This window comes from Mobula birostris, chromosome 7 (genome assembly GCF_030028105.1).
Source record: "Mobula birostris isolate sMobBir1 chromosome 7, sMobBir1.hap1, whole genome shotgun sequence".
NCBI lineage: Eukaryota > Metazoa > Chordata > Chondrichthyes > Myliobatiformes > Myliobatidae > Mobula > Mobula birostris.
The window spans coordinates 40,725,810-40,753,629 of NC_092376.1; the positions used below are offsets into that span (position 1 = coordinate 40,725,810).

Here is a 27,820-nt window from a genome sequence, read left to right on the forward strand (position 1 = left end):
CAATCTGTCAGTAAGTCTATCACTGAGGGTGCGAACTTGCTGAGATTCCCCAGCCCTTGTGTGAAGATTCTGCTCATTGACTGAGTGCCAAGTTAGACCTGGAGGTGGATGTTCAAACCAGTTCATTTCAACTCAGCTTCTTTTGTACATGAAAGCAAGTCAGGTTACTATTTTTATTGTATGTGTTATATTTTGTAAAATTTATTTGGAAGTTTTTGCATTCTCTTAGCTGATTTCTTTTCTTACTCTTTTTTAATATTTTAAATTGTTAATTAATTTTACTGGGTACAGTTACTATTGCAAGAGAGAAGGTGTTCAAAAAGCTAAAGGACCTAAAGGTACATAAGTCACCCGGACCAGATGAACTGCACCCTTGGGTTCTGAAAGAGGTAGCGATAGAGATTGTGGTGGAATTAGAAATGATCTTTCAAAAATCATTGGACTCTGGCTAATGGACTGGAAAATGAACCAGAGGACTGGAAAATTGCAAATGTCACTACACTCTTTAAGGAAGGAGGAAGGCAACAGAAAGGAAATTATAGACCAGTTAGCCTAACCTCAGTGGTTGGGAAGATGTTAGAGTCAATTAATTGTTAAGGATGAAATGATAGAGCACTTGGTGACATAGGACAAGAAAGTACAAAGTCAGCATGGTTTCCTTCAAAGAAAATCCTGCCTGACAAACCTGTTGGAATTCTTTGAGGAGATACAAGTAGGATAGATAAAGGGGATGTAGTGGATGTTGTATATTTGGACTTTCAGAAGGCCTTTGACAAGGTGCTACATATGAGGCTGCTTACCAAATTAAGAGCCCATGGTATTACAGAAAAGTTAGTAACATGGTTAGAGCATTGGCTGATTGGTAGGAGGCAACAAGTGGGAATAAAAGGATCCTTTTCTGGTTGGCTGCCAGTGACTAGTGGCGTTCTGCAGGGGTCGATGTTGGGACCACTTCTTTTTATGCTGTATATAAATGATTTAGATGATGGAATAGATGGATTTGTTGCCAAGTTTGCAGATGATTCAAAGATTGGTAGAGGGACAGGTAATGTTGAGGAAACAGGTAGGATGCAGAAGGACTCGGTCAGATTTCGAGAATAGGCAAGAAAGTGGCAAATGAAATACAATATTGGAAAATGCAGTAGAAATAAATGTGCAGACTATTTTCTAAACGGGGAGAAAATCCAAAAATCTGAGATGCAAAGGGACTTGGGAGTCCTTGCACAGAACACCCTAAAGGTTAACTTGCAGGTCGAGTCAGTGGTGAGGAAGGCAATTGCCATGTTAACCATTATTGAATGGCAGAGCAGACTTGATGGGCCAGATGGCTAATTCTGCTCCTATGTCTTATGGTCTCATGGTCTAATTTCACTTTCAGTAGTTTTTGGAAGTTTCTGAACATCAGGCATCCAAAAGTATTCTAATAACTTTGATAAATGACAAGGCAGGGAGTGTGGCTGTCCTAATTAGATTCCTGTATGTTATTAAACACAACCAAGTTTTTGTTGTATTCTCAGCAAGTTTATTGATCCATTTATATAGCTTACTTTTGTCAAGTAAAACCGGAACTATACAGAATCTTGTAAATTAGGACCAGGGTACTTTGGACAATTGGTAAGGACATGAGAAACTGCCCACAGTTTCAGGAGGATGAGAGGCAAATTAGGATCCAGAATGTAGGAATTTCTTTGTGAGCTCTGAAATAAATTGACAGGGTAAGATCAAGAAAAACTAATATATGATTTTAATACATGAAAGGAAAGACAGATCAAAAGAAAAAAGAGATCCCACTGGAAGCTAGACAGTCATTTGTGTGAGAAGTTGGAAGATGTGGGTATAGTTCTTAATACTTTTTATCAGACTTAATAGAAAGGAGAAATGATGAAGTCATTGATATCAAAGAGAAACAATGTCAACAAAACAAAGCTGGTTGTTGACTTCAGGGAGGAAGGCAATGCACATGCTCTTGTTTACATCAGCAGTGCTGAGGTCGAGAGGGTGGAAACTTCAAGTCCTTTCAGAGTAAACATCACCAATATTCTGTTCTGGCCCAACCATGTGAACGTCACTACCAAGAAAGCACACCGGCAACTCTACTCCCTCAAGTTGCAAAAGAAACTTGGCACACTGCCTTTGACCCTTGCCAATTTTTATTAATGTGCCATCCTTTCCGGATGGATCACTGTTCTGCCTGAGACCACAACCAACTACATATCACAGAAACCAGCCTCACCTCCATGGACTTCAATTACCTTGGCTGCTTTACTGAGGCAGTGAGAAGTGTAAACAAAGACCTATCAACTGTGGACAAAGATATGTACCCTGGATAGTTTCTCTTCTTCAACCTCTTATTGAGCACCAGGCTAAAGGACAGTTTCTATACTGCTGTTACAGTTTACTGAATTGCCCCCTAGTGTGATAAAATGGACTCTTCATCTCACAATCTTCGGTGTTTTGGCCTTGCATGTTATTGTCCGCCTGCACTGCACTTTCTGTGTAACTGGAGCACTCCACTGTGTTGATGCCTTTCCTTGTACCAACTCAATGCACTGTTGTAATGAATTAATCATTATGGGTGGCATGCAAGACAAAGTTTTTCATCGTACACTGGTACACATCACTTTCTGAGGAAACGGAGGTGAGCAAGGCTCATTCTAATCATTTTTTACAGCAGCACCATCAAGAGTGTCCTGACCAGTTGCATCACCATCTGGTACAGGAATTGCAAGGTATCTGACCACAAGTCCCTACAAAAGATTGTGAGCACAGCTGAGAGGATCGTCGGGGTCTCTCTCACACCCGTCAGAGATATTTATCAGGAACATGGGGCCTTTAGCATTGTCAGTGATCCTTTGCATCCATCCAACAATCTATCTGACCTCTTACCATTAGGCACGAGGTACCACAGCATTAGGACAAGGACTGTTAGGATGGGAAACTGCTTCATTCCCGAAGTTGTGAGACTACAGAACACTCTGGCACCACACAAGTCTCATGACATATGAAATGCCAGTAGCTTTATATTGCTTACTTTTTAACTTGTGTTGTAAATGCTCCTTGTGCTAAGTGTCAATCTTCTGGAATATATTTTATTATTTGTTAATTTATTTGTGGTAACATAACTTTGGCTTTGGCCCAGAGGAACATTGTTTCATTTGGCAGTATACAGGTTAATCTCAAAATGTGTATACCTCTCTGCTTTCTCTGTCCCCCAAATCCTTCTCCTCAGTAAATGCTGACACAAAATACTCATTTAATACCTTAGCCACTTGCTCTGTCTCCAAGTGCAAATGCCCTCCATATCCCTGAGTTATTCTCCCTCTCCTTAGTTACCTTACTTTCCTTATTGTAAAGTGCTTGGGATTCTACTTAACCCTACTCACCATAGATCCATTTAGCCTTCCTTATTGTCCGCTTTAGCACTTCCTGCTATCTTTATATTTCACAAAGTCCCTGTCTGATCTTAACTTATGTATGCCCCCTTTTCCTTCCTGACTAAATATACAATTCCTCAGGTCACCCAAGGTACCCTTACCTTACCATCCCTGTCCCTACTCCTTACCAGAACATGCTGATCCTGAACTCTGACCTGCTGGTCTTTTAACAACTCCCAAACGTCAGACGTGATCTTGTCTGAAAGCAGTTGCTTCATAGCTCCTGTCTTACCTTGTCATAATTTGTCCTTCCCCAATTTAGTACCTTCCTGCGAGATCTAATTTTATTCTTAGTCACAACTGTGACACCAGAATATTCATCCGCTACCTTGTCTTATCACCTGGCTTGACTCATTTCCCAAAACAGGCCAAGTATGTTCTCTCCCCGAGTTGGATGCTCCACATTCTGCCTCAGGAGCCCCCTTTGCTGCTCTTGGCTGTTTTGCCTTTCAGTCTTAATTATCATGCACATCTTACTTGCCCTCGGCCCTGTCACCTGTTGCCGTATTATTGCGGTTCCCATCCCCCCCTGACACTCTAGTTTAAATCTTCCTGAATAGCACTAGCAAACTTCTCAGTGAGAATACTGTTCAGATGCAGTTCTGATGAGATTTTATACAGGTCCCGCTGCCCTTGAAGTAACATCCATTGTCTGTCCTTAACATGACAACCTGCAGTGGAAGAAAGCATACTAACCACTTCTAATTGTTATTCTGTAACAACTACCTCTGTACAATATGGTTAAACACTGCTCTTACCTCAGTAATGTTCCCCTGCACACATGTTTCCATAGATTCCTTTAATGTGATATCATTAGGAGTAGGAAATAACTTCCCCATCATCCTGGGAAAAGTCTTCTGACCAGGTGGTTTGATTCCAGATGCCATCAAAGTAGTTGTATATATCTTAGTCTTTTGTAATTCTGGTTTATATCTATCATGGGAAAAACTAGGAACATTGAACACTGAGAGAGGCTTACTTTGATATGTCTTGATTTCTTTTGAAGCAGAGGGTTTAGCAATTGATTCAGTCCAAGTTGAAAGTTTCGAAGACAGTCCCATGTCATTGTGCACAGTATCAAGTGGTTTCACCTGAACTGGCTTTCGGATATACGTTATAATTCTGGGTCTTACATATTTGGGCTTTGGAATGAGTTTTGCTTCAGTTGTCCCCTCAAGCTTGGTCTGATCATTTGTTGTTGCTTCTCCTTTTTCAGTCAGAACAGTCCTGGGATACTGTAGTATTGGCTTTGGGATTCCACTGTTATAAACAGTTGTATCTGGTACTTTGGAGAATGAGTTCCCCAATGGAGGGACAGAAACAGATTCGGGCAATTTCAATTTCCCATCATGTAGTAATGAGGGCTCCTCAAAAGCAGAATCTGAGTTGCAATCAGTAAGTTGCATGTTCTGCTGAATCTGCTGAACCTGTGGGCAATTCCCAAGAGCAGTATTTGAAGCCATTGAGATTACTGGGCTTTTAGACTGTTGAGGATTCTCAGAAACAGTTGCCGACTGATTTTCCTCCGCTAGGATTAAATTAGTGTTTATTTCATTCACTTTCTGTTGTATCAGACTTTGTGTCTTTCTGGTAGAACATTCTTTGCTCTGCTGAACAAGGCCATCTTCTGATGCCAACGGTACTTCCTCATCCGTAACTGAACCTGACTCAGAAATGTGTTGCACTGTTTTGTCTGACTTGGTGATTCCCAGCTCAACAGACTCTTCCTTTTCTGTCATTTTAGCCACGGTTTTCACTTGACCTATTTTATGGCCTAATTGACTGTTGTCAGTATCGAACGGCTCCTTTGCATCTACTCTTCCAATCCCACTGATTTCATTGCCATCGGCAGAATTTTCCATTTGTGGGTCTTCAAAATTGAGGTTCTCGATATGATGCTCTTTTGTGCTGCCTAGTAGACGTTTCTGCTCTGCTTTTTCTTCTGTTTCAGATGGAGCTGGTTGTTTACCAGCATCACCAGACTCAAACTTCTCCACTCCCTTAAAAATATTTATCTTGTTTTGAAGTTCAGGCAAAATTTCAGCTGATTCTTGCCAGTCACTCACAGAGGGGCAATCACATGCAGTATTTACTTCACATTGATTAGATAATGCATTTAGGTTTACCTGAACTTCAGGTTTATTGATGGACACCAGCAATTCACCATCTGAACACGCAGCATATTCTATTCTTTCACTCTGAGTTGTGCTTTTTATGTCAGGTTGCCTTTCTACATTTGTCTGTTTTTCTGAGACTGACTTCGTATTTTCTGAGGTAGTTAAGTTAGAATTACACGAAGCTGAGGTCAAGCTGAATGGATCAAATGGAGAAATGGCTCTGACCAGACTGGCTGGTGCATGCTGGGAATTATGAGCACCACTGGCAGCTGTGCTGAATTCAGCAATCATTGCGACGTCCTGAGATAAACACCCACCACAACTTTCTTCAGATGCAGTGTTCTCTGGCAAAGTCTCTTTTTTATTAGGTTTCTCCACAGGACTGGAAGATGAGGAGTCCTTAAAATATAGATGATTGAAATGTATTTTCTTATTTTCATCTGTAGCCTCTGTTTTCAAACACTGTAGTTCCTTGACAGCTTCAGTAGCACAACTACTGTTTCCTCTAGAAGAACGTTCCTGTTGAATGTGAGGAACTCTGCTAGATTCACCTGTGACACAATTCCAATTTTCCTTGTTAAGACACTGTGAACTACAAACTTTCTCATGGCGAACCGTTTCTTCTGTGTGTTTGAGTTCTGTACTTTCAATTATATTAGGGAGATGATGTTCTGAAAATTCCAAACTGGCACTTTTGCACAAATTAACTCTTATATCTACTGGCTGAGAAGCCCTGTCTTGACTCAAAGGAACATCCAGAAGTTCACCTTGCAGCATTATATTCTGTTGCATCTGGCATAGCTCCTTCACATTGTCAGCTCTTTTATGTCTCTCTTCTTTTCCTTCTGTTAAAGGAATTTGGGATACTATCTCATTTGCATTGGTGTCACCATCTGTTCTGATTGGCTGCTCATTGTTATTTTTTCTTTCCTGTTTATTGCCCTCTTTGTCAGTGCAGAATGTGCTGTCAATAACCGAAGAAGTCATTTTCTGTCTTTCTTTGTCACTTTAATTTTAATAATAGGCCATTTAATAATTTGTCAATGATAAATGGCAAATATGTTTTTGTATTTTTAGAACAGAAAGGAAGATAAGAACATCACATCGACATTGTATTTATTTCTTTGATAACTTGTTAATAAAAGATCTCATGAAACAGAACATATTGACAATTGTTCTTTCCTCAGCCAGTTTGGAGGATCACGAGTACTTTTGACTTCTTCTCATTCCAGTACTCTTCATGTATTATTCTTTTTTCATATTAATCTATTAATGTTACCACTCTTGAAAAAAAAATGAACAGATTAGCTTCTTTATTCTTCTTTCTTTCTTTCTATTCCTTGATGCAATTCTCAGTTGAACCTGCAAAAATTAGACACAGAAACACACTGTGAGTCCTTCCAAGTATATAAAACATAATAACATGCAACACAACATCTGATGTATGCTGTGGAATTTACCATTCCAAATACAGCGCTAGCATTATTTCTACATTCTAAAATTCAGTCTAAAGGCCCAAATGGACAGGAAAACAAGCTTTTATCTGGTTTTGTAATAAAAAATAATTGTGGAACATGCTCACATCTGATCACAGCAAGATCAAAAATTCATTCTTGTTCACAAAACATTGATGGTATGAAATTGCCAGCAACATTCAAATGTCACTCCATATCTTTTAAGCTATTTCCATTGCGGTATTAGGATAATCCCCACGGTTGCCTTTGTTTTTGTAATGTAAGATACTTCTGAACACAGTGAAACAGCACTAGAATATCAAAGAGCAGATGCATTGCAAAACGTTACAAGGTGCCACGGTGGATAAATATTTAAATGTAGTTACAATTTCTGAGTAGTTGAAGGCCTTAAAAGTGACACTGCCTCAGATCAAACTAACAATGTGTTTATTAAACACTTAAAAATCTATAGTTACATTCTCCCATTTCCAGAAAATGTTTAACTTTTGGGTAATGTCAAAATGCTCAGCATATAAATATCCACTGAACTTCTGACAAGGGTGAAAATTAAATCAATGGTGAGAAATACACTCAATTCTGTTAACAATAAACAAAATCATCATAGTCCTTTGCCTTTTCAACCTCGAATGATATAGTTTAAAATTCTCATCTTGTTTTTCTCAGTTGAAGAAACGTTTAGCACAGTAGTGTAGTGGTTAGCATAATGCTTTACATTACCAAATGTTAAGATCAGACTTCGATTCCCGCCACAGTCTGTAAGGAGTTTGTACGTTCTCCCTGTGACCGCATGGATTACCTCCAGGTGCTCTAGTTTCCTCCAACACTCCAAAGATGAGTGGGTTAGGGTTAGGGAGTTGTAGCCGTGCTATGTTGGCACCGGAAGCATGCCAACACTTGCAGATTATCCTCAGCACAATTCTCACTGATTTGATTGGACACAATAGATGCATTTTACTGTATATTTCAATATTTCAATCTACATGAGACAAATAAAGTTAATCTTTACTTTTATTTCTCTTCATGAATTTGTCAGTCATCATCTCCTTTTAAGAGAGGCTAGACAGTTTGAGTTTGTATTATGTTTAATCAAACATATTTGATGCAGTCTCAGTCGAATCAGCACAGTAGGCCTCAAGTATTAGCAAAGACAAATAAAAATAAGGCAGGGACAAGTGGAGTGGCCACTGTTGGAGTGGAGCAGAGTTAGAGTGGGGAGGCTATAGCTCATCAGGCTTGGGTGAGGTAAGTAGCTGGTAAGTTCTTCTTCATTCTTCATCTGTAAGTGCATAGTCAGAATGGCTCCAGGGGTTGTGTTTTGTTCATTGTGTGAGATGAGGGAATTCTGGGAGATCTTCAGCCTCCCAGATAACCATATCTGCACCAGGTGCTCCAAGCTGTGTTAAGGAACTGGAGCTGCAGCACCGCTGGAAAATGACATGGAAAGGTAGTAATGGTGGACAAAGAAATTATGGGCAAACTGAATAAGTATTTTGCATGAGTCTTCACTGTGGAAGACATTAGCAGTATGCCAGAGTTCAGGGGTCAGAAGTGAGTACAGCTGTTATTACTAGGGAGAAGGTGTTTGGAAACTGTAAGGTCTGAAGATAGATAAGTCACCTAGATCAGATGGACCACGTCACAAGATTCAAAAGGAGGTGTCTGAGGAGATTGTGGATGTATTAGCAATTATCTCTCAAGAATCACTAGATTCTGGAATGATTCTGGAGGAATGGAAAATTGCAAATGTCACTCCACTTTTATTACAAAGTACTTACATCCTTCATATACAAGAGGAGTAAAAATCTTTACGTTACGTCTCTGTTCAAATGTGCAATTATAGTCATTTATAATAAATATTATGTAGAAATACAGTTGCATCAGCATGAATTAAGCAGTCTTCAGGCCCTTTTTACACACTTGTCTTTGTAAATGTTCTGAATAGTGAGAAGTTCACATCTACTGATGTGCTGGGCTGTCTGCATCATTCTCTGCAGAGTCCTGCGATTGAGGGAGGTACAGTTCCCATACCAGACAGTGATGCAGCCAGTCAGGATGCTCTCAATTGTGCCCCTGTAGAAAGTTCTTAGAATTTGGGGAGCCATACCAAACTTCCTCAACCGTCTGAGGTGAAAGAGGTGCTGTTGTGCCTTTTTCACCACACAGCCGGTATGTACAGACCACGTGAGATCCTTAGTGATGTTTATGCCGAGGAACTTAAAGCTATTTACCCTCTCAACCCCAGATCCATTGATATCAATAGGGGTGAGCCTGTCTCCATTCCTCCTGTAGCCCACAACCAGCTCCTTTGTTTTTGCGGACATTGAGGGAGAGGTTGTTTTCTTCACACCACTGTGTCAGGGTGGTGACTTCCTCTCTGTAGGCCGCCTCATTATTATTTGAGATTAGGCCAATCAGTGTAGTGTTGTCAGCAGATTGGAGCTGTGTGTGGCGACACAGTCATGGGTATATAGAGAGTAAAGGAGGCCTGAGGGGCAGCTTTGTTGATGTAATGCTGAGGCTTCCTGGCATTGGTGAAGCCACACTTGGAGCAGTTTTGGACCCCTCATTTAAGAAAGGATTTGACATTGGAGAGGGTTCAGAGGAGGTTTATGAGAATGATTCTGGGAATGAAAGGCTTATCATATGAGGAGCGATTGATGGCTCTGGGCCTTTCATCACTGGAATTTAGGGATCTCATTGAAACCTATCGAATGTTGAATAGCTTCGACAGAGTGGATGTGGAGAGGATGTTTCCCATGGTGGGGGAGTCTAGGACTAAAGGGAACAGCCTCAGAATAGAGGTTCAACCATTTAGAATGGAGATGAGGAGGAATTCCTTTAGCCAGTGCATGGTGAATTTGTGGAACCTGTTGCCAGAGGCGGCTATGGAGGCCAGGTCGTTGGGTATATCTAAGGCAAAGGGTGACAGGCTCCTGATTAGTCAGGGTGTGAAATGTTACAAGGAGAAGGCAGAAGAATTGGTTTGAGAGGTAAATAGATCAGCCGTGATGAAATGGCGGAGGAGACTCAATGGGCTGAATGGCCTAATTCGGTTCCATATCTTATGGTCTTATATAAGATCCTACGGAGTCTTGGCAGGATAGTTGTTGAGATGCTTGCCCAAGTAAGAGAGTCACATACATGGAGAGTCACAGCTACAAAGTAATGGGTTGGTTGGTGGAAATTTCTTCTCTCAGAGGATAGTGAACCTCTGGGTTTCTCTGACCCAAATGGTTGCGGAGAATCGATCATTCAAATATACTGTATTTAAGAGTCCTCGAGCTATAAGGTTTATTCATCTGGTCCATGCTGACCAAGATGCCTATCCATACTAATCTCATTTGATGAAATTTGGCTCAATGTTCTAAACCTTTCCTGTCAGATATCTGTTTATTTATCTATTATAAGTTGTTTTTGTACCTGCCTCATCACTTCCTCTGGCAGCCCACGTAAATACTGCTCTATGTGTAGAAGAGTTGCAACACAAGTCCAATTAAATCTTTCCCCACTCACCCTAAACCTATGCCCTCTGTTCTCCAACCCTTTGAAAAAAGACTGTATTCAGCCTATTTATGCCCTCATGATTTTATACCTCTCTCTAAGGTCACGTCTCAGAACAATTTGAAGATAGATATATATTGAAAAATCAAGGAATTGGGGCCTATGATGAATATGCAGAGAAGAAGAACTGAGATCAACATAAAACACCTGTGATTGATAGGTAGGGTAGGCAGTTGCACATCCAAAATGAAAGCAATTTCCACTAATCCCAAAACTGTAGCATTTGTACTAATCTGTTGCTACCTAAAGCAGATGGACTGAGGGCCAGGCAGAGAACAAAACCAGGCCCCAAAAGGAGCTAACTCCAAGTGTCTAATTTTGACTCAGTGCTGCATTCTGCCTCTCTTTGCATGTTTCTCAGTCCACATTCCCTCATTTCTCTTCCTTACACCCTCTCTCTTCATCCCTTCCCAACTTCCATTCTTTCTAATCCCTTCCCACACCACCCATTCACTCTCGCTCACCGCACACATCCCTGGCATTTCAAAACTGGACACAAGAGATGCTGGGCATCATCAGAAGCAGTTTGTCATATCAAGCTAGGCGACCAAACCCGTTTCAATGGGAAGTGCAGAATGACATGCTGGGAGAAGCACCACACAAATATAAAAACTGGGCAACCATCTGGTGAAACTACAACACAATGACCTGAAATTCAGAGTTAATCAACCACAATGATCACATTACATGAAAACTCTAGAGACCTCTCACAGCTTATCAGGAAAGAAAGTGAACTATTAACAGCAAATAAGGAAAGGTACTAAGAATAATCACACTCTCAACATTGACTGAGCCAAGGGAGTGAATGAAAAAGACAAGGATGAGGTATTTTCAATTACTTCTATCCAGTTAGGGTGAGTGCATGGTCTGTCTTGGTTTCTTCCTGTAATTCCCTTTGTTGCATAAACCAGTCTCCACTCCAGGTGATAGCAAGAAACAACTGAGAGCCCTGGACTGGGGAGTCAATAACATCACAACTACAGTGCTAAGGACAAATCATAGTGACTCTCAGTCCAAGCTGCTGTTGTATGGGATCACAGAGCACGAAAGCCCATCAGCTACTGTGCTGAACTATTAAAAACTAAGTGGCTACAGCTTACGTCAGCTTTCCACAAAAAGCAGCACAATTCCAATCCTGCTGATTACTAACCCATCACTCTACTGTGAAATGTCACAAAAATGTAAAGTGTCTTCAACAGTGCTATTCAGGGCACTGGCCAATAACCTGCTCACCAGAGCCGAACCTAGATTTAATCAAAACACTTCCTTCACACCACAATACAGCCTTGGTTTGCATATGGGCAAAACAGCAGAATTCCCAATTGCATGAGACAGGATGTAATGATGAATAAAATTAAATTGGTAGGTTGGTTTATTATTGTACAGTGGAAAACTTTGTATTGCATGCCACCCATCCAGATCATGTCTTCACATCAGCGCAAAGCAGTAGTACAAGGGAAAAACAGTAAATAAAGTGTTATGATTACAGAGAAAAGGCAGTGCAGGGAGACCATAACAAGGTAGACTGTGAGATCAAAATTCCACCTTATCATAGTAGGGGACCATTCCATATTTTTATAACAGTGTGATAGAAGTTGTCAAAGAGTTTTGGTAAAAATTAACCAAAGGGAATCAAGGAAAGTTATCTGTGGGCTGCCTATCACACAGTTACAAGACATAGCTCCGTTTGTTTGATTCGGTAATTTGCCCTCATCATAAAATCAGAAGTTGGGGATGTTCAACGATAATTGCATAATGCCAGATCCATTCACCATTCCTCACACACTGAGGAAGTCATCACTGTATCCAGGAAGGTCTAGACAAAATGTAAACACGGACTGATAATAATAGCAAGTAAAAATCTTGCCTGAAGAGTGGCCACCTCCAGCAAGTGAGAACTGAGCTATCTAGTCTTGATTGTCAGTGATTGCTGAGTGGCACTGTGAGATCACCACTGACCAGAAAATCAATTGGACTGGCTACCTGAATACTACTGGTACAAGAGCACGTCAGGAGCTGTGTTTTGTGATGAATAACTCACCTCCTGTCTCCCAAAAGTATTCCCTTTGTCAACGAGGCGCAAGTCAGAAATGTAATGAAATGACCTGCACTTGGATGAATGAGTTCAGCTCTATAAAGCACTGAAGAAGCTTAACACCAACCAGGGTAACCTATCCGAATTAACTGACATGTTATTCACTTTCCTAAATATTTATTCCTTCTGTCTTTGGCACACCGTGGTTGCAACATCTACAAAGTATGCTGCCATCTTGACAGTACCACCCAAAACGGCAACCTTTACCACCAAAAAACATGAGGACATTACTATTTAGAAACTATCCTCACTTGTAAATACTGTGCATCTCCTTTGTCATTGAAGTTCCATATATATAAATACTTTGCGCATATCTTTACAAAGTGGATTGCAGCAATTCAATAGGTAGTTAATCACAAACCTTTCAAGGGCGTTGACCAGATAGCCAATAAATGCTGATTTTGCCAGCAGCAACCTATATTCCACCAATGAATAAAATGCTGTTGCTTCTTGCTGGAGATGTTGTGCGAGAAACTGCCTGATTCTAAAATTTCCCAATGCAATTAATTTTTACCACTATAATGCTCTGGAACAAGACATAACTTTCAAAGCTAACTGCAATTGAAATAATTAATGGACAAAAATAGCAAAACCCATATTGTTATCTATAAACATAAAAGTAATGTTTTTCATCCAGCAGCATGGTAATTAATTCATTTTTCACAGCGAGCATCACATTCAAAACAGTGAGACAAATTAATGATTTGAATAATAACGCAGCACAGAGATGTATTTTCTATTGTGTTATGTAGACTTACAGAGTGAAACCAAAAGCCATACTAAATGCACAATGTCTACTTATTCACAAAATATCTTTGCATTGCAATACATGTTTTCATTCTTTACTTCATAAATTCAAAATCATTGCCAGGATAATAAAACAACTCAAAAACTTCTGAACAGATCTAAAATCATTTCTTTCTATTAAAAAATGAAATAATTCTTCTTCAATATTTCTTATTTTGCTTTAGGCTGACCTAGCTTCCTTACTTTAAGAATAAGCATGTTGTAATGCCACTGCCAGAAGAAAATTAAAGTAGTAGAATAACTCTGCCCTCTTCCTACTGTGATGAGTTCTAACTGAATGCTGAGCGAACTCTAAAGAGAACGTGCATGGCTGGGTGTATATTGGTGTGTACATGTGCAGTGAAGGAGGAGAACAGGGACAGGAATAATCAGTTACCACCAGTGTAATTTTTCTTTGATAGGCATGCCCAAAAGTATTTAAATAAATTTCTACAGTTGGAAAGCACTGCAGAAAAATTGATTTCCTTTTATACCTCTCTTTTGCTTATCACTTATCAGTTGGTGCCTTTGAAAAATGGAGGGTCTTTCATTAGTCATTATTTTCAACCTTTTATTATTTGGCAGCCTGGAAATCTGCAGATATTAGATATTTATCAAATATTTATTTTTAATCAGATGTTTAGTGTTTGCTGTTTCACAGAGAGCAAAAAAATAACATATTGAAGAACTTGTGCAAACTACTGAGTGGACATAAATTATAGACCACATAATGCTCATTGCATACAGTGCAGTCATCACTTGGCCTTCAAATTTCATGAATGAGATTAACCACAGCTGCAGCTGTACCACTTCCTTTCAACACTGATTTTAAAAAAAAACATTAACATCTGCTTGACTTTTCCATGCTAGTCACTTGATTTTTAAAAAAATATATCATTACCGCCTAATCTAGCATCCCTGATGCTATCCGGCAGAAATCTGCCTGAGAAGGATTTAGTGAAATGTCAGTCCATTTTGCCAAGACTTACTCTGATTTACTCTGTTATACTACTGTCAACTGGCCAGCAGCAGATGCTGTTTCATTGCTACCTATGGCTGTGTGGCGAAGTACAGCCCCAACACATTTAAAGTTTGCTGATGACACCACTGTTATGGGCTGTATCAAAGGTGGTGATGAATCAGCATAGAGGAGGGAGATTAAAAAGTTGGCTGAATGGTGTAATAATAACAACCTCTCATTCAAGGCCAGCAAGATCAAGGAACTGACTGTAGACTTCATGAGCGGGAAACCAGAAGTCCATGAGCCAGTACTCATCGGAAGATCAGAGGTAGAGAAGGTCAGTGACTTTACAATGCCCATAAAAAGTATACACCCCCAATCCCCTTGAGCAGAAAATCCTATAAAAGGTAATGGATTCGGCCCAGTACATTGCAGGTAAAGAACTCCCAACCATTGAGCACATCTACATGAAATATTGCCATGGAAAAGCAGCATCCGTCATCAAAGATCCTCACCACCCAGGCCATGCTCTTTTCTCGCTGCTGCCATCAGGTAGAAGGTACAGGTGCCTCAGAACTCGCACCACCAGGTTCAAGAACAGTTACTACCCTTCAACCAACAGGCTCTTGAACAAAAGAGGATAACTCATTCTATTTCTGGTGTTCCCGCAACCGATGGCCTCACTTTAAGGACTCTTCATCTTGCTCTTTATTGTTATTTTTTTATATCTGCACAGTTTGTTCATTGATCCTGTTTGGTTACTATTCTATAGAGATGCTAAGTATACCCTCATGTATGTGGTGACATGTATGTACTCTGATAATAAATTTTACTTTGAACTTTGGTTCTTCACTCAATGCTGAAACATATAGGCAGAGAAGATGTATGTGTCCAGATGTTCTTCATTCATTACAGCTTTGCATTCCCCTCAAAGCTAATCAATAAGCCCCAAGACCTACACCTTGATATCTCTTTGTGCAACTGGATCCTCAACTTCTTCACTTGCAGACCACAATCTGTTCAGATTGGCACAACATCTTCTCCACAATCAACGTCAGCACAGGTGAACCACAAGGCTGTGTGCTTAGCCCCCTGCTCTTCTCACTTTACATCTAAGCACAGCTCCAGTGCCGTATTTAAATTTGCTGAAAACACCACTGGCATTGGCCAAATCAAAGGTGTTGGTGAATCAGCATATGGGAGGGAGACTGGGAATCTGGCTGAGTGGTGTCACAACAACAACCTCTCACGCAGAGTCAGCAAAACCAAAGAGCTGATAATTGACTGCAGGAGGAGGAAACCAGAGGTCCATGAGTCAGTCCTCATCAGGGGATCAGAGTGGAGGGGGTCAGTAACTTTAACCTCCTTGGCACTATCATTTCAAAGGACTTGTCCTGGCTCCAGCACTTAAGTACCATTACACTGAAAACGCGACAGCACATTTAGTTTGTTAGAAGTTTGCAAAAATTCGGCATGTAATCTAAAACTTTGACAAACTTCTCTTGATGCACGGTGGAGAATATAGTGACTGGTAGCATCAGGTATGGAAAAAAAAAGTATTGGATACAGCCCAGCCCGTCGCGGGTAAAGCCACACCCCCTCACCCCGAGCACATTTACAAGCAGTGCTATTGCAGGAAAGCAGCATTCATCATCAAGGACCCCCACCATCCAGGCCATGCTCTCTTCTCACTGCTGCCTTCAGGAGGCAGGTACAGGAGCCTCAGGACTCACACCACCATGTTCAGGAACAGTAATTACTCCTCAACCATCAGGCTCCTGAACCAGATTAGAAAACTTCACTCACTCCAACACTGAACAGATTCCACAGCCAGTGAACTCGCTTTCAAGGACTCTACAACTCATGTTCTCAATATTTATTTATCTATCTAGTGTTAAGGGAGAAATAACTGCATCAAAATATAGCCATAATACTCCATTAATACAAGCAATTTAATTGGCTCCATTTGTAAGGGCCTTTCTGCTTTGGGTCCATTGGGAGTAAAATCATGAATCATCTCAGAACTATAAAGTTAATTTAACATCTAAAGTTTTTGGTTAAAAAACGATCTGTTAACATAACGAGTGTTGGCGCGTGGCCAAGTGGTAAAGGCGCTCGTCTAGTGATCTGAAGGTCGCTAGTTCGAGCCTCGGCTGAGGCAACGTGTTGTATCCTTGAGCAAGGCACTTAACCACACATTGCTCTGTGACAACACCGATGCCAAGCTGTATGGGTCCTAATGCCCTTCCCTTGGACAACATCATTGGTGTGGAGAGGGGAGACAAGCAGCATGGGCAATTGCCGGTCTTCCATACAACCTTGCCCAAGCCTACGCCCTGAAAACCTTCCAAGGCACAAATCCGTGGTCTCACGAGACTAACGGATGCTTATTCTATTCTAACGTAATGAGTTTAAAATACAGATCCACTAAAGTTCCTGCAATCTGCAAGGGATTAAAGGATCAATAAAATTGAAAAAGTAGCCATAAATTTAACTACAGTATCAAATTGTTTTGATTCGTTCTCTCAAAAACACAAAAACAAATAAGCATTTCTGCCAAAGCAAACATGAATATTACAAATGTGGACTAAGGTAACTTTTGTGTATATAAATAGTATTGAAAGATATCATGAATCAGCTCTGAACACATCTCAGGCAGTGAAAAACAAATTTCACATAGTCCGTATAAACCAGTCCAGCTGCAGTGATCTGTTCCAAGTCACCATGGCAACACAAACAGTAATCTGTGCTTAACTGCTTCCCAGCAGAGTAGGCATGCTTTAGCTCTTACCACAGCCCTGTGAAGAGTGGAAATCCTACCTCTGCAGACTTCATTTCACTAAGGAAGCAGAAGAGATAGTGCTATCATTTACACTATACCCTAGGGTTACCAGCTTTTCAAAATGAAGACAAGGGAAACATCCATTTTCACTAATCTGACATTAAAATTATGTTTTGTTCTTCTCATAGGCCTTTGGGAGTGTGAGGAAATTGCAGCCCCCAAGGGAAACACACAGAGTCACAGGGAGAACCTGCAAACTCCGCACAGACAGAACCCGAAAGCGGGGCTAAACCCCAAACTCTGCTGTTATGAGATAGTGGCTCTACCAGCTCATCTGCCTTGCACTGCTATGATTAATTTTTGCATAAAGCTATTTTTATCAAGTTCTTTCAGCAACATTAAAATCTTTAGTAATGGGTCAGATATTTGTGCCACGCCATGCCCAGGTTCCTGATGTTGGTGGTGAGCTGATCTCTATAGGATGGTCAGAGAGAACACGGCTTTTACTTGGCCTGGCCCCTCAGCTTGCTGCCTCTGCAGAAATACTACCCTGCATTCAAATACCACTGGGTAAGGAATGGGTCTTTATAGACTGGGCAAATATGGACAGTTGGTCACTCCACTGCCTTTCCGAACATTAAACCCTATCCTAAAGAGTTTTAAAAACTGTAGTGAGGATGTTCTCCATAGTTGTTCACTACAATAATATACTGGTTCTTTACTTGCCTCAATAAAGAATTCCCTAGTTTAATCATAATATTCAGCTTAATTGGACTCTCCCTTCATACCAACATTCGATCCAATCTAATTTCAGTCTCCTCTAAATCTATGTCTTTCAATGCCCCACTGAGACCAATACAACTCTCTGTATCCTTTAATATTCTACAGTCTAATCTAAATAGTTATTGGTGCCATTCCTCTCTCCCTGCCCTATCTTCTTCAGGTAGTCCCTGGAGAGAAACACTTCTCAGATCCAGTCATTGTGAGAAAAACACTACCTTTTTCAGTCATGCAGTACTGGATCAGGAATTATATTTTTGAAGGTAAATAGTGTTATTAATGTCACCATAACCTCGAGATTTAAGCACACATCATACCAAGCTGCCACAGAGCTATGACTCTACAACTCTCAAAGAATCAAACAAGCTTCAGTTTACAAATTCATCAGGATGTCTTTAAATTTCAGTGAAATAAATATGTTCATCTTTTGCTTCAATCTAATAAGACTCAACAAATTTACCAAACATCAGATGGCAAAGAGCATCAGTCCTGCACTTATCAAGTCTAGACATAACATTTATGAGCCACAGAAGATCACTCTACCTTCCTTTTAGATTGATATTATCCTTCTCCATTACATTGCAAGAAAACTCAGAGAGAAATTAAGATAACATGCAATCAAAGCTTGGATAAATGTTCATTTGCATAATGCTTGTTCCAAAGCCTTGAAATGGCCACTGTGCCTGTTTTTAAATTATTACAGAAACTAAACTTATTATTTAAAAAAGTGCCCCTTTGGAGTAAGTAAGTAAAATAACTGGCGTGCGTCAGTCAGAGATCCATGAAATTCTAATATCTCTCTAGTGTTTTTTTTATATTTCAGCAGCACTTACATCATCCTGTTGGATGGCTAGTCCTGTCCTTTAACACCTCAAGTGTCCTTCTGTGGCTGAAGGTTAACTTAAACTCATGATCTTCTCCAGAGAGACCACAGCATGTCCATGCCCATTCTAGTCATGATTTAGAATCAGAATCAGAACTAGATTTATTATCACCGGAATGTGTGGTGAAATCTGTTAACTTAGCAGCAGCAGTACAATGCAATACATGATAATATAGAAATAAATAAATAAATAAATAACTCTGGGGGTGGGTGGGTGTGCATTGAATAGATTAAAAATAGTGCAAGAACAGAAATAATATGTTTTAAAAGTGAGGTAATGTTCATGGTTCAATGTCCATTTAGGAATCAGATGGCAGAGGGGAAGAAGCTGTTCCTGAATTGCTGAGTGTGTGCCTTCAGGCTTCTGTACCTCCCACCTGATGGGAACAGTGAGAAAAGGGCATGTCCTGGCTGGGCCATTAATAATGGACACTGCCTTTCTGAGACACCATGCCCTAAAGACGTCCTGGATACTTTGTAGGCTAGTACCCAAGATGGAGCTGACTAGATTTACAACCTTCTGCAGCTTCTTTCAGTCCTGTGCAGTAGCCCCTCCATACCAGACAGTGATGCAGCCTGTCAGAATGCTCTCCACGGTGCAACTATAGAAGTTTTTGAGTGTATTTGTTGACATGCCAAATCGCTTCTAACTCCTAATAAAGTATAGCCACTGTCTTGCCTTCTTTATAACTACATTAATGTGTTGGGGCCAGGTTAGATCCTCAGAGATCTTGAGACCCAGGAACTTGAAATTGTTCACTTTCTCCACTTCTGATTCCTCCATGAGGATTGGTATGTGTTTCTTCGTCTTACCCTTCCTGAAGTCCACAATCAGCTCTTTCGTCTTACTGAGGTTGAGTGCCAGGTTGTTATTGCGGCACCACTCCACTAGTTGGCATATCTCACTCCTGTACACCCTCTCGTCACCACCTGAGATTCTACCAACAATGGTTGTATCATCAGCAAATTTGTAGATGGTATTTGAGCTATGCCTAGCCACACAGTCATGTGTATACAGAGAGTAGAGCAGTGGGCTAAGCACACACCCCTGGGGTGCACCAGTGTTGATCGTCAGCGAGGAGGACGTGTTATCACCAATCTGCACAGATTGTGGTCTTCCGGTTAGGAAGTCAAGGATCCCATTACAGAGGGAGGTACAGAGGCCCAGGTTCTGCAGCTTCTCAATCAGGATTGTGGGAATGATGGTATTAAATGCTGAGCTATAGTCAATGAACAGCATCCTGATGTAGGTGTTTGTGTTGTCTAGGTGGTCTAAAGCTGTGTGAAGAGCCATGGAGATTGCATCTGCCGTTGACCTATTGTGACGAGAGGCAAACTGCAATGGGTCCAGGTCCTTGCTGAGGCAGGAGTTCAATCTAGTCATAACCAACCTCTCAAACCATTTCATCACTGTCGATATGAGTGCTGCCGGGTGATAGTCGTTAAGGCAGCCCACATTATTCTTCTTTGGTACTGGTATAATTGTTGCCTTTTTGAAGCAAGTGGGAACTTCTGCCCGTAGCAATGAGAGGTTGAAAATGTCCTTGAATACTCTCGCTAGTTGGTTGGCACAGGTTTTCAGAGCCTTACCAGGTACTCCATCGGGACCTACTGCCTTGCGAGGGTTCACTCTCTTTAAAGACAGCCGAACGTCGGCCTCTGAGACGGAGATCACAAGGTCATCAGGTGCAGCAGGGATCTTCGCTGCTGTAGTTGTGTTCTCCCTTTCAAAGCGTGCATAGAAGGTGTTGAATTCATCTGGTAGTGAAGCATTGCTGCCATTCATGCTATTGGGTTTTGCTTTGTAGGAAGTAATGTCTTGCAGTCCCTGCCAGAGTTGCCGTGCATCCAATGTCACCTCCAATCTCGTTCAAAATTGTCCCTTTGCCTTTGAAATAGCCCTCCGCAAATCATACCTGGTTTTCAGGTACAGGTCTGGGTTGCCAGACTTGAATGCCACAGATCTAGCCTACAGCAGATAATGTACTTCCTGGTTCATGCATGGCTTTTGGTTTGGGAATGTGCAGTAAATCTTTGTAGGCACACACTCATCCACTCAGGTTTTCATGGTCGGTAACAACTGCAGTATACTCATCCAGATTCAAAGATGAATCCCTGAATACAGTCCAGTCCACTGATTCAAAGCAGTCCTGTAGGTGCTTCTGTGCTTCCCTTGTCCAAATCTTCTTGGTCCTCACTACTGGTGCTGTGATCTTCGGTCTCTGCCTATACTCAGGGAGTAGAAGTACAGCCGTGATCAGACTTCCCGCAGTGAGGGCATGGAATAGCACGGTAGGCATTCTTGATGGTGGTGTAACAATGGTCCAGTGTGTTGTTTCCTCTGGAATTGCAAGTTACCTGTTGATGGTAATTGCTTGTGATTTTTTCAGATTGGCCTTGTTAAAATCTCCCAAAACAATGGTGAAGGCGTTAGGATGCGCTGTTTCGTGCACGTTGGTCCCATTGCTTAGATCATCTAAAGCCTGCCTGACATTGGCCTGAGGTGGAATGTAAACTGCTACCAGAATGACCCCAGAGAACTCCCGTGGTAGGTAAAAAGGATGACACTTTACTGCCAAATATTCCAGGTCTGGTGAGCAGAATTGGGACAGCACTGATATATTTGTGCACCAAGAAGAGTCGATCAGGAGGCATATTCCTCCACCTCTGCTTTTGAGAGACTCTATAGATCTATCCTGACAGTGTATAGTAAACCCGTCGATCTGAATCGCTGCATCTGGTACAGAAGAGGTTAACCTTGTTCTATGTGACTTCATGACTACTGTCCCATCTTAGGGTTCATTAACAAAAATGTTAAGGCAATAGAGAATATGTTACAGTACAGTACAGATTCATTAGAAATATAACTCTTAACAGGGAACAAAAATTCAAACAGTTCTGGTCACCCTATTACAGGAAGGATGCTGAGGCTTTGCAGAGGGTGCCGAAGAGATTTGCTGAGATGCTGACTGGATTAGGGGGCGTGTTGGACAACCTTGGGTTGTTTTCTCTGGAGCAGCAGAGGCTGTGGGGAGAACGGATGGAGGGCTATAAGATTCTGAGGGGCACACATGGGACAGACAGGGAGTATCTTTTTCCCAGGGTTGAAATGTCTAATACCCGAGGGCATGCATTTCAGGTGAGAGGGGGCAATTTCAAAGGAGATGTGTGGGGCAATTTTGTTACACAGGGCGGTGGGTGCCTGGAATGCACGGTCTGGGGTGGTGGTGGAGGCAGGTGCATTAGGAACATTTAAGAGATATTTGAATTGGCACATGATTGTGAAGAAAATGTCTGGATATGGACATCGTGTAGGGAGAGGGGATTAGTTTAATTGCCCACTTGATTACTAATTTAATTGGTTCGGCGCAACATTGTGGGTAGTGTTCCTGTGCTGTGCATGTTCTGTGTTAGCTATACCTTCACCAGGAGAAAGAATGCAGTGAAAAATACTAAGGGATGGATGAGCGCATATGTAAACAAATTGCTTCCATTCAGTGATGTGCTTATAACAAGGGGATATAGATAAGATTAAATATTAAAAAGTTAGGGCAGAAATATGATTACAAATGAGAAATTCAGGGCAGGAATTATTTATGATATTGCCAAGACCTGGTTCCATAAGGGACAAGACTGGTAGCTCAATATTCTTGGGTTTTGTTGGATTTAGATGTGATAGAGAGGAGTTAAAAGAGATGGAGGGAATAATAAGGGAGAATTCCACAGCAGTACTCAGAGAGAACACACTGGAAGGATCATTCTCAGAGGGTGATAGGAGTAAGAGAATGGATGTTATCTCATATACTTTAGTAAGGCATTTGATAAGGTCCTTCATAGTATGTTCATTCATAAGATAATGACACACTGGATCTAAGGGAATTGCAAATTTGGATTTGGAACTTGCTTGCCCATAGAAGACAGAAAATATGTGGAATACACATCTTCTTTCTGGAGATTTGTGTTTTGCAAGGTTTGGCGCTTGGACCTCCATTGTTTGTGATGTATATCAATCATTTGAATGCGGGGTTGTTTAGTAAGTTTGCAGATGACACAAGGAGTTCTGGGCAGTGAAAAGGACTGTCAAAAATACACCATGATATTGGGTAAATAGGGACAGAAAAGTCTCAGGTGGAGTTTAATCCGGGCAAGTGTGAGGTGCTGCGCTATGGGCAGTCAAATGAAAGAAGAGAGTGTAGAGTTAATTGTGGACTCCTTAGCGGCACTGAGGTAGAGATGTACTTGCTCCACGGTTCACTCTGAGGGGCTACACAAGTGGATAATGTGGCAAAGAGGCTTATGGCATGTTTGCCTCCATTGATGAGGATGCTGAACATAAGCGAATGGAAGTCATGCTATAAAACTTCAGTCTTTGAGTCACTGCATGCAGTTCTCTTTGCCCCATCTTAGGACGGATGTGGAAACTGCGGAGAGGGTGCAGAAAAGGCTTACCAGGATGCTGCCTGGGTTAAACTATAAAGGAAAAGTTGGACCAACTTGGGTTGCTCTCTCCCTAAATTGTTGAAGGCTGTAGGGAGACCTGACAGCCAATGGATATTTTGTATATTATGAGTAACGTAGAAAGAGCGGACAGTCATAATCTTTTCCCCAAGGTAGAAATGTCAAATGCCAGAGGACATGCTTTTAAGGTTAGAGGGGAGAAGTTTAAAGGCAAAGTAAGAGGCAAGCTTTTTTTATACGCAGAGAGGGCTAGGCTCCTGGAAAAGGTTACCAGGGGTAGTTGTGGAATCATGCAGTTTGGTAGAATTTAAGCAGCTTTTGGATAGACGCATGTATATGAAGAGAATGGAAGGATATGGATGATATACAAGAGTAGGACATGTAGTATATATTGGCCGCTAGATTGACAGAACTCATGGGGCGAATGGCCTGAGCAGCACTGTACTTTTCTATGTTCTGTCTTTTAAAGAAGGAGAGGCATTTTCACACAGGAACGTGAAGCTGTGGGATGAATAACTGGAACGATTGATTTAAGTTGAGACTACATAACTATTTTAAAACTACATTTTATAAACAGCGAAACGGAAGTGAAATAAAAAGATATGCGAAGAGAACAGATTTATGAATTTGGGTCACCGTATGTAGGAAGGATGATCACAAACACAGCCTAACTGACTAACTGAACAGCATACTTCCATGCTGCACTTTTGTGTGGATATGGTTAGCCGATTCTGCCACGTTTATTACTAGTTTGAAAGATGTTTAATAACTGGACAGGAGAAAGACCATTGTTCAGCCAAAAGAAATTCTTAAATGTTGTTCCCATGACATCCAGATCCTGGGGTCCCTAAGCTGAGGATGTGAGCAGATTTCTCTAGTGCTTCCGCCACCTGCTGCTGCTCGCACATTTCCCTTTCACACGGTCTATCGAAATCAAAGAGGCCATTGAAATCTGATGGGTTTCTCACTGAGATCGTGATTGACATTGGCTGGTGTGAGACACTAGATCTGTGAAAGTCACTCAGTGTGAAGTTTCTTCTATGGCAACAACTGAGATATAGAAGCAAACACCAGAAAGCACCTCCTCAGATATAATGTATAATCAAATTGTATGGCCTGGCATGGTACAAGTGAATAAGAACAGAAATATTTTAAAAAATCAAAAATGGCTTGTTTTTCCATGTTCAGAGAACTCTGCTTGTTCATTTCTACAAGATAAGGGCAGTCTTTCTTTCAATTTTGGTAAATATACTTCGATTGTTTTGTTCTGCAAGCATTCCTGTTCCGACGTCTGAAACATTAAAAATGCCTAGATGAATGATAAAATTACAGCCAAGTCATTTTGCAGCCACCTTCTTATGTGGTCAAATAATTAATTACACCTGGAAAATTGGCTCTGAGGGGTCAACTTTACAAGTAGTCTTGTGGAATGGTCTAAAGCCGAAATGGTGAAGTGTGCACAAAAAAGAATGGTATTCCAGCGGTGAATGAACATTTAATGATATTGACTGGACTCATCTTAGCGGATTACAGAGTCAATCAGAAAAAGATGGGATCCAAGCAGACAGTAGTTCACAGTGACAATTCTGTGAGGAAAACTTTAGCACGCAACAACTTGGTCGTAATTGCTTGCCTTTGAAATGGTTTTATTCTCACTTGTTTGTGACTCTTGAATACATGAAAATTAACAGAACTTGCATTCACAAACATTACGGATACTGAGCTTGGAATTCATTGGCAATGGGCAGGCCTGCTAAAGGGCCCCTGCACAGTGCCCAAAGATTGCATTTGTCTCAGGTCTGTCACTGTAAACTTAATTAGCACTGGCAATCCAATGGTAAGTGAGTGAGGTTCAGGATGGGCAGCAGGATACCAAAAGACAGAAGGTAAGTGAGGGAATCGACATGAATGGGGTCCTTAACTCTGAGCAGGGTCTTAAAATATGATTGATCTAAGAGCCAAGTGATATTCAGACTTAAAAGCAAAATTATGTAGTTTCCAGGTTACACTCTACATTGTAGAGTCTACAGTGTGATGCAGAACTAAAAGAGGAGACAACGTAAGAGTGCAGATACTGCAGGAGCACGACAGATTAGGCAGTAGCTGCGGGGAAAAATGGACAGCCAACATTTGAGATCCAGATGAAGGATCTCAACCTGAAACACTGACTGTCCGTTTTACTCCAAAGATGCTGCCTGACTTTAGTTCCTCCAGCATTTTGTTCAGAGCTAAAACAGTCCAGTTGAATTTAAAGAAGGACATGAAATAACTCAGATATCATTGCAATCACATTAGATTCTTGAAAAAACCAAGTTTCAGGTGCTGTTTAAAAGCTTATTGTGTATAACTTCCCAGGCTATAGTTATTAGGACAAAGGCAATTATAATTTATCATTATATGCACCAAACACCTTTATGTAAATAGAAAACCTTGGTCCATTATGATGGAAGTCACTGTATGTACCAAAAATCATATCTGGAAAGCTATTTAATTTATTCAAGTACGTCAGTGATTTGACTTTCATCTTGTCTAATCAAACAATTCCTAGCAACAACTCTTCCTTAAAATGTTCACAATCTAGTGACTTTGGAAGCCTTAAATAAGTGAGTATGTCACCTGGCCAATTCTTCCTTACAGCTTTTCCATTGTCAACATGATTAAGGTTAGGATGCTATGCAACTGGGACACCTGTGGCTACTCAGACATTCCTTGGCCTTGAAAATTGTTCTGGAGTGTTTGATTCTTTTCTATTTATAATTATTTTATTGTTATTTAAATGTAAACTAAATGAATGTGGCTTAAAAATTACTCCATTATTAACAGTGGGTAGAAAGGCTGAAGAGTTATTTGATCTGATCTGTCATTTGATATCTTTAATGTACATTATTTGCTGGAAATCATATTACAAACTCTCTTCTCCATTCATCGTACTATTTAATCCATTGGTTTGAAGCTGTGAGCAGCTTTGTTATCCTGGTAACCCTTTGCTAACAATAAATATTCTCTATCATCGAGCCTACCCACTTCCAAGTTTACAATGTTCCACATTTCTAAACCTAACTTCCTATTAACAAATGAAATCTTCATCTGCTTATTTCATTTCTCCCTCGTGAATCTTCCCATCCACCATTCTGTGGCCCAATGACAAACTCGCACTAAATCCTGTTCACCCAACATTATCTATTCTCTGACCCACATCAGCCCCTGGTTTAGCAATCTTTCAATGTTAGTTCTTTATATTTTGAATTCTTTGAAGGGCATTGCCTTTTCCAAACAAGTTTTAAAAGCAACTTTGAAGAGCAAAATGATAATGCATAATGCCATATAAATGTAAGCAGCTTCAGCATATGTTCATGACCTTTTAACTTATCATTTATAACTTTGTACTGACATCCTAAGAATTGAAAAATCCAGAATAACTACTTTATCTCAAAGTTTCCTAGAATTCCTGAGTAATAAATGTACGTGTCAGCTTGTAACAAAAGTTGAGCAATATTTATATTTAAATTTACTTAAATAGTATTCAAGGCCCAGTTTTTCTACCTGAATATCAACATTTTTTAAAAGGGCCTCCTTCTGGTAATCTGCACCTTCTGCAGCCTAAACAGACATTTCCAACTGCACTGGCACCAGGTCAAGTGTGGCAAGGATCTTGTCTGTGTCTAGCTCTTCTGTGCTATGGGTTGAGGCATTTGCAATACATTGCAACTTCTCTTGTTCAGTGGCCACAGAGAGTATCTGCTCAAACAGAACTAACCATATTTCATACTCTTTGACAGAAACCAACAAAGAGAAAGAGCACACAGTTTTATAGGATTGAAGGCTTCTCATGGTGCATCCACTGTCTGCAAATCACTTGGCAAGCACCACATAGGATTTCTCAATAAGCACAAAAGGATTTCCCAGCGTTCAGCTAGTGTTTCTGCTAAGCTCAGTGCCCAGCATTCTGGGAACTTGTGACAGTGTACTGCACCAGATACATTTAAGCTACTATTGGAACCGGCCACCAAAGACTTCTTGTTAATGATGGGGCCAATGATCCCAGTGAACAAACTGAAGTACAGTGCTGAAGGTGCTGGAAATTGGAAACAAAAATAACAAGTGTCACAAACATTCCAATGAACTGCCAGTCTTCTGAGGAGCCAAAAGCAATTTGGGCTGGTTGGTATACAACCAACAGTGACAACATCAGTGAGGTGGTGGAGGAGAAAGGTGGGATGATAAGAGAGGGGAATGCAGATGAGTGCCATGAAGCTGAAACCAGTCCTGCAGCAGACTACAGGGGAGCAGAGATATCAACAACCTTAATATTCTGGTAGGTGGCAAAATCTGGAAAGCCGCAAAAAATGCAGGGACACCTCATACACTGTTACCTCCACTCTCAGCCTAAGTGAAAAGAACTCACTCTTTCTGGCAGCTGTTCATGCTTCCAGTGGAGCACTAGAGCATTGAGTGGGTTTTACTTAAGCTCCAATGGAAGCCGTGACA

The 27,820-nt window shown here is 40.9% G+C and overlaps 1 protein-coding gene and 1 long non-coding RNA gene across 2 annotated transcripts in view; both read right to left on the minus strand.

Moving 5' to 3' along the window:
* The window catches only part of LOC140200711 (microtubule-associated tumor suppressor candidate 2-like), a 268,025-nt gene extending 262,118 nt beyond the window's left edge, over positions 1-5,907 (minus strand). The window contains exon 1 of the mRNA XM_072264293.1: positions 4,193-5,907. Coding sequence (XP_072120394.1) covers positions 4,193-5,842 — 1,650 coding nt within the window. The 5' untranslated portion in view covers positions 5,843-5,907. The remainder of the gene's footprint in view (positions 1-4,192) is intronic.
* Positions 5,908-6,659: 752 nt separating this feature from the next.
* Positions 6,660-27,820, minus strand: part of LOC140200712 (uncharacterized) — a 147,686-nt gene continuing 126,525 nt past the window's right edge. Inside the window, exon 3 of the long non-coding RNA XR_011886700.1 lies at positions 6,660-6,913. This is a non-coding gene — a long non-coding RNA (uncharacterized lncRNA). The remainder of the gene's footprint in view (positions 6,914-27,820) is intronic.